The 12434-nt window shown below is 56.3% G+C and overlaps 5 protein-coding genes across 5 annotated transcripts; 2 read left to right on the top strand and 3 right to left on the bottom strand.

The window, feature by feature from the left end:
- Positions 1-285: 285 nt before the first annotated feature.
- Positions 286-1443, bottom strand: B0H64DRAFT_68266 (uncharacterized protein). The gene is made up of 2 exons (XM_062808611.1): positions 859-1443; positions 286-795 (listed from the first exon to the last, which is right to left on the bottom strand). Exons 1-2 carry the CDS (start codon positions 1005-1007, stop codon positions 363-365), a joined length of 582 nt encoding a protein of 193 aa, XP_062661715.1. The 5' UTR covers positions 1008-1443; the 3' UTR covers positions 286-362.
- Positions 1444-2907: 1464 nt separating this feature from the next.
- B0H64DRAFT_318541 (major facilitator superfamily domain-containing protein) lies at positions 2908-5258 on the top strand (the record flags this gene model as incomplete). The annotated part of the gene is made up of 3 exons (XM_062800393.1): positions 2908-3064; positions 3136-3835; positions 3890-5258. The coding sequence occupies 3 exons, from the start codon at positions 2908-2910 to the stop codon at positions 5256-5258; spliced, it is 2226 nt and encodes a 741-aa protein (XP_062661714.1).
- A 388-nt stretch (positions 5259-5646) lies between these two features.
- On the top strand, positions 5647-6815 carry B0H64DRAFT_429468 (uncharacterized protein; the record flags this gene model as incomplete). Its single annotated transcript, XM_062805899.1, has 2 exons — positions 5647-6461; positions 6543-6815. Exons 1-2 carry the CDS (start codon positions 5739-5741, stop codon positions 6813-6815), a joined length of 996 nt encoding a protein of 331 aa, XP_062661713.1. The 5' UTR covers positions 5647-5738.
- Positions 6770-7995, bottom strand: B0H64DRAFT_384411 (ribosomal protein L37e-domain-containing protein). Its single transcript, XM_062803000.1, has 6 exons — positions 7940-7995; positions 7860-7876; positions 7621-7648; positions 7524-7559; positions 7340-7410; positions 6770-7258 (listed from the first exon to the last, which is right to left on the bottom strand). Exons 2-6 carry the CDS (start codon positions 7861-7863, stop codon positions 7110-7112), a joined length of 288 nt encoding a protein of 95 aa, XP_062661712.1. The 5' UTR covers positions 7864-7876; positions 7940-7995; the 3' UTR covers positions 6770-7109.
- A 476-nt stretch (positions 7996-8471) lies between these two features.
- B0H64DRAFT_370725 (tRNA synthetases class I-domain-containing protein) lies at positions 8472-11801 on the bottom strand (the record flags this gene model as incomplete). Its single annotated transcript, XM_062802101.1, has 4 exons — positions 8472-10089; positions 10146-10613; positions 10671-11676; positions 11738-11801. 4 exons carry the CDS (start codon positions 11799-11801, stop codon positions 8472-8474), a joined length of 3156 nt encoding a protein of 1051 aa, XP_062661711.1.
- Between the last annotated feature and the right edge of the window lie 633 nt (positions 11802-12434).

The following is a 12434-nucleotide window of genomic DNA, read 5'->3' as shown; positions in this document are numbered from 1 at the left end:
CATGTCTCATTCGAACTGCTCGGCGGTGTTGGACGTTAAGCTTCCCGTTGTCTCACATGAATCCGATGCCAACGTCCTTTATTGGTCGTACAGCGGGGCGGGTTACGGCCTGGGACGACGCGTGGGGCAAAACACGCTGTCGGTATTCTGTCGACGACTACGCTGTGTACACACTTGGCACACTCTGTCTACTTGTATAAATTGTTAACTTTATGTTGTCTCCAACGAAGAACGGAGGGGCATTACCCAGCGTACCTCTACTAGTGTACTAACACGGCCAGTCGCGTCACTCGGCTGGGCCAGCCGCGGATCAAGTATGCATGCTATCACCATGCCGGCTTCGGCAAGGGGGTGATCAGGGTCTACTTCGTACCGAAAATGCTACTGAGGAGGTTCGACCCCCCACTCGGCCCTCCACCCCCACGGTTGCCCTGCCGTTTCGCCTCGTTCTTGATCCATTCTTCGAGGAACCGCCGATCTGCCAGCTTCTTCCCGTCAGAGACCTTGGTTTGGATCTGCGCTTCACCGGCATCAAAGCTCAGTAACGTTGGGATCGAGTTGATCATGTAAGTGAGACCTAACCCGGCCGACATTACGTCCGGGCTGTCGAACTCGACGGTGCAATAGCCCACGCCGCCCTCGGCCTCACCAACACCAGATTCGATGAGCTCTTTGATCAGGGGTTCCACGATGCGGCAGGTGGAGCACCACGAGGTAGTCCATAGGGTCAACAACGGTGTCCGTGAGGAAGAGGACAGGAGCTGGTAGGTGTGGAACTGGTCGAGGTTGCGGACACTGGCATTAGTGTTAGTTACCCCCGTCGATCGATCGAGAACATGAGGCACAACTCGGACTCACCAGGCGTAAACTTGATTTGAGGCCCGCACTTGGCGTGACGTTGAGAAACGTAGCCTTGATACGGATTGGTTGGCCGGGGGGTTGACGATGAACTTCGCTCTGAGGAGACGGCGCTCTGCATGCGCGAGCCTCGAGCTGAGAAACTGCATATTATTGTCGTACAGCCGGCATGAATCACATGCAGCAGATGGAATTTGGATAATTCTGATGCCGCTATGCGGTCGACGCGGTCAACACGAGAAGTTCCGACAACTCGAGATGAGATCACCATCCAACCATTCGAAACCGAAGCTCCCGTCGTTTGTCGGATTCCGAGGTACGTCTGTACATGTAAATTACACTACGACATCGCGGTATCGGAGAGTTTAACCTTCGGCCAACGTTACATGCGACCAACCAGCACCCCCACGTGCAAGCCCCAAGCGCGCTGCGGGGAGGGGCTTGGCGCGCATCGAGGCCCTGCACACACATCGAATTTGGGTTATGCAAGTGGAAATCTCGGGCAATTCCTGGGCAGTTTCCTGCAGTTTCTGGGCAACTCCATAACATGGATCTCCTCAGTCAGATGAGCGGTGAGATGTTGTCGTCTTCCAGTGATACAGGATTCGGCTGCGATTCCTGTCCGTTTTGAGTATTAATAGAACCACTAAATGTTGGCGGCATGTGCCTGCTGCGTTATGGCCGCTCGGGATCACGGCGTCGCAGCTCGTCACGCGGCTTGGCATCGTCATTCTGCATTCAAGGGTCCTATCGATGCTCGCTCCCAACGGCGGTAGCCCGGATGCGGTCGATGCGGCGCGACAAGCGTTGGCGATCCACGGAGATGTGCGCATGTGAGGCGGGGGACGGCATTCCTCAGGCAGCCTTGCCTTGCCCCACCGTCACCAGGTTGCAGCAGCAGAACAGCACAGGTCCCGACCTCCCGCAGTGGTTGGGCGAGTCGGGGGGCGTCGGTGGGGCGTTTTAGCGGCATTCCCGGGGGAGACAGGGAGGTCAACCACACAAACCCGGGAAATCCACAGAATCGCCCGACTTTCAGGGTCTTTTTGCTCTCCCGAGTCTCGTCTCTTCCCACCAAGTGTCCTTTGTCCATCTTGGTGGCAAAAACCGCGAGGGGTAAACGGACTCGTCCAAAGTTTGGAGGACGGGTTATCCCCGTTCGTGTTGCCGCAAAGAAGGTCACGAACTGCTGCTCCTTTGTCTGAGAACTGCGCCGTCTGCTTTGCCAGTTTGACAAGCACTCAAGGCAGTCACTGCCCTGTCCGATCTGACGGGTCCTTCCCTGATTTTCTGCATGTTGGGCGCGCTGCAGATTCGCCGCACGCACAGGCAATCGACGGGCAACCCGTGCAGTCCACTCAGTCCATTCGGTCCCAAGAACCCAAGTCCGGGGCTGTTTCGTCCCCAACCCACCAGAAACTGCACGCACTTCCATGCAGCTGAACACCCCCCGCCGTCCCCATGACCGAAAACCAGGTGCTCGCTTTCGTCAGGGTGCTTCTTGGCTGCTTCTTGGCGAAACCATCCATGCCGTAGAGGATGGAGAAATTGGAGACCTGGACCCTTGCGCGCCGCTGACCCCACGCTTCCAGGTTGGTTTGGTTGTTGAGGGACGGACCTGCTCACACGGTCTTGGTGTTGTTATATCTCGACTTCTTGCCTCTTGCCCTCGCCGCCTCCTCCTTTCCTCCTCCATCCCATCGTCCCACCGCTCCCCATCTCCATCATCTCTCCCAGCCCGCACCCGTGCAGGCATCAAGGCCTGAGGCGCAGGAGTTCTGGACCTCGCTGGTCTCAGTCGCGGTTTGACGGACCATCCATCCACACCTACCGGATTCGAATCACAACACATGGTCTAGTTGTCATCCTGCATTTAGAATCAGCCTCCTCCAGAAGACTCAGCCTCACACCGCCTGGCCAACGCTTTATATCTATTTTCTCTTCCCCACTTTGGTCATTGACCTTTTCTCACATTTCCTCTACCTTTGTTTACGCCACAAGATCTAATCTAGTGCGGTATTGACACACAACCATTCCGCCCGAAGAGACATGGCGCAGGACGCACAAACCTCTCCGCCCCGGCGGCCATGGGGTTCTCTTTTCTCCCGGAAGTCCGCTGGAGAGCAGGGCTCTGGCGAGAAAGCCAGCTCGCCTAATAAGTGGACACTGGGAATCCTAGAGGACAAGGAGACGATTGAAGTCCCAGGTACGCCACTAACCCCGACGCTGACGAGGTGTCCAATATCTTGGCAACTGGTTGCTAACTGCTTCGAACAGGCTCCGTGCTATTGCTAGCCTCTGACCATAATGAACCTCTTGGGCTACGTAATGCTCCGGCAAGGACATCTCACTCGTCCATTCCCAGTGGCGTGATCAACCAGCTGCCAGAGGAGCCGCAGGAAGCCCCGAAGAAGAAGACTCCGGATGGCAAGATCATTCTAGATCCTCAACCCGAGGATTCCGTCAACGACCCACTCAATTGGCCGGCGTGGCGGCGTGATATCGCCCTACTATCGTTGGGTCTCTTCTGCATGGTGGGCGGCGGCACTACCCCCTTGCTTGCGGCAGGCTTCACAGACGTTGCCGAGGAGTACGGTGTCAACGTACACGACGTTTCGCTTACCACTGGCCTCTACATGCTGGGCATGGGCCTTGGATCCATCATTTTCTCCCCCACTGCCATTTTATACGGCAAGAGGCCGGTTTACCTCTTCGGCGCTGTTCTCTACATGGCCACCTCGATTTGGTGCGCTGCCTCGCCCAACTTCACCTCGCTCGTCGTAGCCCGCATTTTCCAGGGCATCGCGGTCAGCCCGGTCGAATGCCTGCCGTCGGCTACCATCGCTGAGATCTTCTTCCTCCACGAGCGCGCTTTCCGGATCGGAATCTACACCCTCTTGTTGCTTGGCGGCAAGAACCTTGTTCCCCTGGTCAGCGCCGGCATCATCCAGAGCATGGGATGGCGTTGGGTGTTTTGGTATGTTTCCCCTCGCCAACTCGGACGGCCAGCCAAATTCTAATTATGACCTAGGATCGTCGCTATTGTAGTTGCCTTCTGCGGCCTCCTCCTGTTCTTCTTCGTCCCAGAGACCTTCTGGGACCGTGCCCCCCAACCCCGCAAGCTCAAGAAGTCAAAGTCGAGGCCGAGTATCTTCCGACGCCTCTCGTCCAGGCCGGATATCCTGCATGCGACACCAGTCCCAACCGCGCGACCATCATTCGAGCGTCCCGAGCATGGTCCGACAACGCCGCTCACGCCGGGCACGCGCGCCAAAGGCCAGCACGTTGCGTTTGCTCCGGAGGAGAAGGTGAAGTTTGCCGACACGTCGAGTGAATCCTCCGCGAGCGGGTCTGGAGCAGAGCAAGCCGCCGACAACGCACCGGGGACTGACAAGCCGAAGACGACTGGTGAGGACACCGCAAACGCCGAGGATCCAGGGTATTTCCCAGTAATCGCCGTGCGGCCGCCTTCCCCGGCCAAGCTGCAGGTGCCCGAGACACCCAAGACACCCAGGACGCCCGAGACACCCGCCATGCATCTCAGCGCTAACCATGGCGTACACAACGACGCCGACACCGAATCGCAATCCATCCACAGCTACCAAACAACGGGCCAGTTGGCCTACACCGCCGCCCTGCGCGACCAGCCTGCTCGTTCATTTGCTCAGTCGCTGAAGCCGTACAACGGGCGTTTGAACAAAGACAAATGGCACAAGGCTGCCATCAGGCCGCTGATCCTTTTCAGCTACCCTGCCGTTCTCTGGTCCTCGGTCGTCTATGCTTGCTCAGTTGGCTGGCTCATTGTCATCTCGGAATCCGTGGCGGTCATCTACCGCGAGGGGGTTTACGAGTTCAACGCGCTCCAGACGGGCCTCGTTTACATTAGCCCCTTCGTTGGTGGCATCCTCGGCTCCGCGGTGGCGGGCAGGGTTTCGGATGTTATCGTCAAGGCTATGGCGCGACGGAACGGCGGCCTGTACGAGCCCGAGTACAGGTTGGTCATGGCCATCCCCATCGCCATCACCACCGTCATTGGCCTCATGGGTTTTGGCTGGTCCGCGCAGATCCACAACCACTGGATGGTGCCCACGGCTTTCTTCGGAATCATCTCGTTTGGCTGCACCATGGGCTCGACGACAAGCATCACGTTCTGCGTCGACAGCTACCGGCAGTACGCAGGCGAAGCCCTGGTCACACTCAACTTCAGCAAGAACGTGCTGCACGGGCTGGTTTTCAGCCTGTTCGTCACTGGGTGGCTTTCCGATGACGGTCCCAAGGCCGTGTACATCTGGATCGGCATCATCCAGCTAATTTTGTTACTCTTCACCATCCCCATGTACATCTACGGCAAGCGGATGCGCATGTGGACGGTGCGCAAGAACTTCATGGAGCGTTTCTAAGTACACTTTTGGGCAAGTCTGGTTTTGGACTGATACCCCTGATATTTTACGGCGTTTATTTTCATTTTCACTCTTTGCATGGTTAGCATTGCATCGGTAGCAGGCACATTCGTTGGCATCTTGGGTAGACTTGATTTCAGGTTTGGATGGGTGATCTCCACGATTCACGAAGCATGGCATGATACATATGGATACTGCATCATTATATGGAATGGAATACATGATATATTTCGAGATCATCAGATCATGTTGCCATGAAACAACCTTGATATGTTGCTCAGGGGCTCAAATACAGTTCCCCCCCACTATCGCTGTACCCTGACAACCGAACCCACCCCTCCATACTTTTTCCACCTCAGCTCAAGCTACCCCACCACAACCACACTCCTCAGCCCAGAGCAACCCGCAGAAGTAAATAAATCCCATCAAAACACCCTCATGGATCTATAACATCACATTTCACACCATAACCCAAAAACAATGACATCTCGCATCCCCCACCTCCTCGAACCCCACCTCTCCCTCCCACCAGAATCCTCCCTCGTCACCCTCACCAGCGTCCTCGGCGCCAGCACCAACTGGCTCGTCCTGCGCCACCTGCACGCCCTCCTCAAACCTACCACCCCCTCACACCAACACCACCAACAACAACAACAACCATCATACCAAACCCCACACCAAAACAACAGCAGCGACCCCGACACCAGTCTAGAACAGCAAGATGGCGGTGCGGAGACAGCCGTGCTCCTAGTAAGCTTCCTGCGCGACCTGCCCTTCTGGCGGGAGAACCTCTCCCGCTTGGGGATCGATCTGGACGCGGCGGGACGTAGGGGCCGGTTCGGGTTTGTGGATGGGCTGGGCGCGGGGTTGTTTGCATCGACGGCACCGCCGCCACAACAACAACAGCAGCAGCAGAGGGCTGCAGGGCAGGGGTGGGAGAGGGGGCTGGCGAGCGCGGAGCCGGGGGAGATTGGAAGGGTTGTGTTGGGGGAGGTGGAGCGGTTGAGGCGGTCTTCCTCGACTGTGGTGGCTGGGGATGGGGAGGGGAGGAGGGAGAGGAGGGTGGTGGTGGTGATGGATGGGTTGGATTTTGTGCTGGCTGCGTTGGATCCGGGTTTGGGGATGGGTCAGGGCCAGCAGGGTGTTGGGGAGGCGTCGGGGACGGCTATTGCGATGAAGGAGATGTTGATGGAGTTGCGAGAGGTGAGTCTCTTTCTTTTCACTTTTTCTATTTGTTTTACAACGCGGCAATTTTGACGTGAGCGAGCGCTGACATCACTTTAGAAAACACACGCTGCCATCGTCACGTTGGCCGCCGACGACCCGCTCATCAAGGAGCAGGAGACGACGCTGGAGAAGCAGCATGCCTGGTTTGCGCTGAACCTGGCACACGAGGCGGACATGGTTATCAGTCTGAGGCTACTGGACACGGGCGCCGCCAAGGACGTGAGTGGTGTTATCAGAATTACGCATCGGGGAGCCCGCACAAAGGACCACGAGTATTTGTACCATGTGGGAGGCGACGGCGGGGTTAGAGTATTCGAACGAGGGCAGTAGTATAGACGATACCCCTCATTTTTGAGAGTCACATCTCCTTCCCTCGCCGCTAGCTTGCTGCAGACTGGGGCTGGTCTGGACCGGCTGGTTTGCCGGTCTGCCGGTTGTGCTTGCGCCTTCAGCGATCCCCTCTTCTTTTGCCCCTGCACAAGAAACTTGGCCAGAAAAAGAAGCTGTGTTATTGATCCCAAACGTTACGCCGTTTTCATGCTCGATGCATTGACCACTGAACCGAGCCCCGCGCGCGCGAAATCATGCGTCCCATTGTCCACTCCCCTGCCTATCGAGAACCGATTATGAAGAAGCCGAAACCGTGGGGCCCTGGGCGCCCTTGGGGACGCCGGTCTGGAAGCCGTTCTTGAACTTCCTCGAGACTGTGCTGAGGTACCGCATCCGGCCGGTACCGGTGACCTTTCTGCGCTTCGCCTTCTCGGACCAGTTGTCTATCATGTGCCCATCCGTGTCAGCGGTTTGCCCTTGCGTAGAAACTCGGGGGAGCCAAAAGCAGATTGCTGAAAACATACACTTGCGGATCTTAGCGGCGGGGTAGCCGCACCCAGCGCAGACCTTCTTCTGGTTGTGGAGCGACCGGCGGCTGGCGAAGTTGTTAGTCTTTGCCGGGATAATCGTGCTGTCGCTTCGAACTCGTTGCCAAACGCCTGGCTCGTTTCGTTCCACCCATCGGATCAAGAGTTCGTATCGACTTACCCGCAGCGTCTGCAAAGACCGTGGGTCTTGTTGTGGCTAAGAAAACGGTCAGCATCCACGGCCAACTAGCAGAACTTTTGTATGGGCATAAGCATACCGCTTGCCGAAGCTGGAGGTACCCTTGGCTGTAGTTGCTTGTCAGCGCGACTCTCCCAACCCAAAAGCGCAAATATCGATGGAGACGTGTTCAGGCGAGTCGAAAGAAGGTGTGATTATTGTAGTCGCGAAAGAACAGCTGAAAGTGTCGTCGAACAATCGGGTCGTCGGTGCGGAAAGGGTAACGGGGCTCGACATGGTAGGCAAAGTGGTGATCGCAACGGGGAGGTGTCAACGTACTCATTTTGGCGGTTTCTCTGTAAATCAAAGGAATTAGTATCGGAAAGGCAGATGAAACCGTATAGGGCTTATAAACTTACCTGCGTCGTCGTCGACAAGCGAATCGTTGTGATGTGCAGGTTCTCGCGGGTCAAGGATCGCGAAATTTTGGGAATGTGTGGCCAAGCGATTTCCTTGGTTAGGGCTGCGGGAACTTCGAGCCACATTTGCGCCTCAATGGGTGTGGCTTACCCCACTCCTGAAGACGGGCCCCACATTCCTGAGTCTTGGCCCACTGCAGCATATGAAGGCACCAAGGTCGGGAGCTTCAGACCCACAGTGCCGGACAAACACAAACTGAACCCAGCTCCCACTACGTTCACGTTTCCAAACATCAGCACCCAAAAATACTTTGCGTTTGTAGGAGCTCTGGAATATGGTGTTACAGCAGCAGCCTACAAGCTCAAGTTCTCATAGCACAGTAATCACAAGTGACGGCGTAGTTCAAGTGTTTTTAATCACGGGCGGGAGCTGATAACGGCGAACGATGCGTTCCATGTACTGATAAGAAGCCAGAGCTACTTGAGGAATCTTTGACATTATAGAGTACTCAAGGATCTATCGCCTCCTACATCAGAGCTTCAGCTTACTGAACTCCGCCAGCGTCCTCTCGTAGTTCTCCTTCGCCGCCTGAGCATCGGCCAGCTTCTTCTTCTCAGCGGTGAGGACCACATCGCTGACTTTCTCAAAACCCTCACGCCCCATCAGCTCCTGTTGTTTTGTGATGGAGATGTTGGTCTTCTGCAACTTGGTGTTGATCTTCTTGATTTCCGCATCAATGTCCTTGATCTGTGTGCTGACTTGCAGGAGAACCGCGACGTTGGCAGAGACAACATAAACGGCACAGCCCTTCGGTGACGACGCCTCGTCGGTATCGGGACCAAGAACGCTGACCTCAGAAACGCCCTTTCCGGAAAGAGTCTTGATGGCCTGGAGCTGCGCGCTGACCTTCTCAAAGCTCGCTGCCGTGGACGCCTTGATGAAACCGCACCCATCCGCGCGGATATTGTAGTCGGCGGCCAAGGAGCGGAGACCACCGGCGCACTGAAGGCCAAGTTCGTAGTCTTCTGCGTCCGACACAAACTCCAACGTGCTGTCGGGCTCGGGATACGGTGCCAACATGACGGAGGCCACCGACTCGTCCTTGTTGCGGGGGAGGCGCTGCCACAATTCTTCCGTAATGTAGGGCAGGAAGGGGTGCAGGAGGCGCAGCGCGACATCCAGCGTCCGATACAGAGTTTGCTGGACGCTTTGTTGCTGCTCTGGGGTGCCATCGCTCAGAATGCCCTTGCTGTTCTCGATGAAAACATCACACAACTCATCATAAAAGAATTGGTAAGCAAGCTTTGTGGCCGTGGAGAATTGCCGCGCCTCAAGTGCGTCGTTGATACCCTTGACGGCAGAGTTCATCCGATGAAGTATCCAGCGCTCCGGGACGGAGAGAGCCGAGGTGTCAAGTTTTGAAGCCGGAACGAACTCCTGGGGTAATTTGCCTAGCACATACTTGCTGGCCTGCCAGACCTTGTTGCAGAACCGGCGGTAGGCGTGCATCACCTTGATATCGAAGTTGATGTCACCGCCACCAGTGGTGTAAGAAAGCAGGGTGATCCGGAGCGCGTCCGCTCCGCACTCGGGGATACCGCCGGGGAATGCGGTCTTCTGGTATTTGGTGGCGCGCTCAACCTCATCCTCCTTGAGGTTGCCCGTGAGGAGCTTGGCGTGGAGCTCCTCAAGCTCGATACCGTTGATGATGTCGAGAGGGTCGATGACGTTACCCAGAGACTTGCTCATCTTCCTGCCTTCAGAGTCGCGGATAAGGCTGTGGCAGTAGACCTCAGTGAAGGGAACCTTGCCCGTCAGCTTGAGGCTGAGCATGATCATCCGAATGACCCAAAAGAACAGAATGTCCCAGCCCGTCTCCAACATGCTGGTCGGGAAGAACTCCTTGAAGTCGCTGCTTTCGGTGTTGGGCCATCCGAGGATAGACATAGGCCACAAGCCAGAGCTGAACCAAGTGTCGAGGCAGTCAGGGTCCTGCTCCAGACGGTATTTCTTCCCCGCGTACTTGGCCGCGGCCTTCGCCTGAGCTTCCTCGGGCGTCCTGCCGACAACCCACGGGGATTTGTCGGTCTCACGCTCACCCTCCTCCTCCTCGAGGATGACACGGTAGGCTGGGATGCGGTGGCCCCACCTGGCAAATACCATCAGCAAAATCATCCTGTCATGGGCAAATGGTGTATCACTTACCATAGCTGGCGAGAGATGCACCAATCGTTAACGTTGGCCAACCATCTATCGTAGGATTTCCTTGCACTTTCGGGGCTGATCTTGACCTTGCCTTCCTCGACAACCTTCAGGGCGGCATCTGCCATCTCGTTCATGCGGACCCACCATTGAGGCGTCATGTATGGTTCGATAACATCCTTGGTCTTCTCGCACAGAGGGATAGTCATGGCGTTGGGCTCTTTCTTGACAAAGAGTCCGCGCTTAGTCAGTTCCTCGACGACAGTGTACCGAGCATTGAACCTCTTTTGACCTTGGAACATGGGGCCAGCATTCTCGTTGAGAGTACCGTCCTCATTCAGGATGTTGATGAACTCGAGCTTATGACGTTCACCCAGCTTGTAGTCGTTGAAGTCGTGAGCAGGGGTCAACTTGACCGCTCCGGTACCGAATTCCGGGTCCACGTAAGTGTCTTCAACGATAGGGAGGAGGCTGCGGGTTGTGAGCAATCAAGACAATCGAGAATTCGGCTCGGCGAATCCAACTAACCGGTCTGTGAACGGATGGCGCGCAAATTTGCCAACGAGATGCGTGTAGCGAGTATCCCCCGGGCTAACGGCAATCCCACTATCGCCAAGCATGGTTTCGGGACGGGTAGTTGCAACCTCAATCGTGAGATCGGTGCCGTCAATCGGATACTTGAAGAAGGTGAGGACACCAAACTCAACCTTTCGGTCGTAGCCTGGAACATCGAGCATGGTGCGACCGGTGATGTCCTTGTTTTCCACCTCCAACGAGCTGAGGGCTGTTTGCAAGTGTGTACACCAATTGACCAAGCGGCTTGATCTGTAAATGTACCCCTCATCATGAAGCCGGCAAAAGGTCTCCATGGTAGCGGCACTGAGATTCTCATTCATGGTGAAAGCCTCGCGCGTCCAGTCCATCGAGCCACCCATGAGCCTCTGGGCGTTGTTGATGCGCTCATGGTATTCCCCCTTCCACTCCCAAACAAGCTTCGTGAAGTTCTCGCGGCCAAGTTCCAGGCGCGTCTTCTTCTCCTTCTTCCAGAGCATCTTCTCGACCACAGACTGTGTAGATATACCGGCATGGTCACAGCCGGGAACCCAGAGTGTGGAAAAGCCCTTCATCCGATACCACCGAATCAGGGTGTCCTGGAGTGAATTGGCCAACGCATGACCGCAGTGGAGTGCGCCGGTCACGTTGGGGGGCGGGAGAGGGATGACGAACTTCCCGTGGTCGGGCGACCGAGCGGGTCGCGGCTGGAAGAAGCCGCTCTTCTCCCACCATTGGTACCAAGCAGACTCAACTGCCTTGGGGTTGTATGCCTGGAAATGCGGGTGCTCGAAAGACTGGATGGCCTTCTTCTCGCCGGCCGGGGTTTCGTCTTGGTACGGAGGGAGGGACGGGGCTTGAGCCTTGGGGGGCTTCGGGGCCGCTTGGGTAGCAGCTTTCTGCTGGGGTTGCTGCTGCTTCAGCTTGGCCTGCTTTGCCGCGAACTTGGCCGCTTTATCAGCTTTGGCCTTCTCCTTTTGTTCTGGGCGAGGTGGTAAATTTAGCGTCGGCAGCGCGTGATCGGAGACGGGTGCGGAGCTCACCATTCTTCTTGGCCGTGGCCGGGTCGGGCGCCGGAGCATCGGCAGCGGGGGTATCGGGAGCCATGCTTGCTGGTCGTTGCAGGGAGTAGTGTCGACTCGATGGCAGGATGAGGGCCGAGGGAAGTTTGAGCAGCGATTCCCGTCTCAGGCTAGCCAGTCGCCGCAACGAACTCAACATCCAGGGCTTTTGGAGGGGTCAATGGCCCAAAGAGGGGCAGGGAGGTGACTCTTAAAGAGGGGCCCTTCCGGCTTGCAGGAATTTCTCCCGGGCAAGGAGGGGTCAATGCATGAGTCAAAACGACAGCACCTCCAGCTGCCACCAAACCCTGAGCCCTTCCATTTCACGGCTCCACCCCTTACAACGTCCAGACCCTGGCGCAACTGACCATTTTCCTGTCCGGAAACAAGGCTTGAAACCCGTCCTCGCCCTCAATTGATCTACTGTGTATGTACATATGTAACAGTTGGATAAATACTGCAAGCACGACATACTCGAGTTTCAGATATTCCCCCGATCGCCGCTCTGGTGCCGAAGGTAAATTAAACACAGCGTCACTCCGCTCCTCATTCGAACCCGGGTTAGGGTTAACGGGAGAGCTCAAGATTGCCGAGAAACCGGCTTTTGCGATCCTCTCGCCTTCAGGACAAGAACGATTCATGGTTAACCTAACTGCTAGTTTTATTATTTCAGTGTACT

The sequence above is a fragment of the Chaetomium fimeti genome, assembly GCF_033439085.1.
Source record: "Chaetomium fimeti strain CBS 168.71 chromosome Unknown B0H64scaffold_2, whole genome shotgun sequence".
Lineage (NCBI taxonomy): Eukaryota > Fungi > Ascomycota > Sordariomycetes > Sordariales > Chaetomiaceae > Chaetomium > Chaetomium fimeti.
Note: the sequence above shows the minus strand (reverse complement) of the source record. Positions and strands in the feature narration are given on the sequence as shown.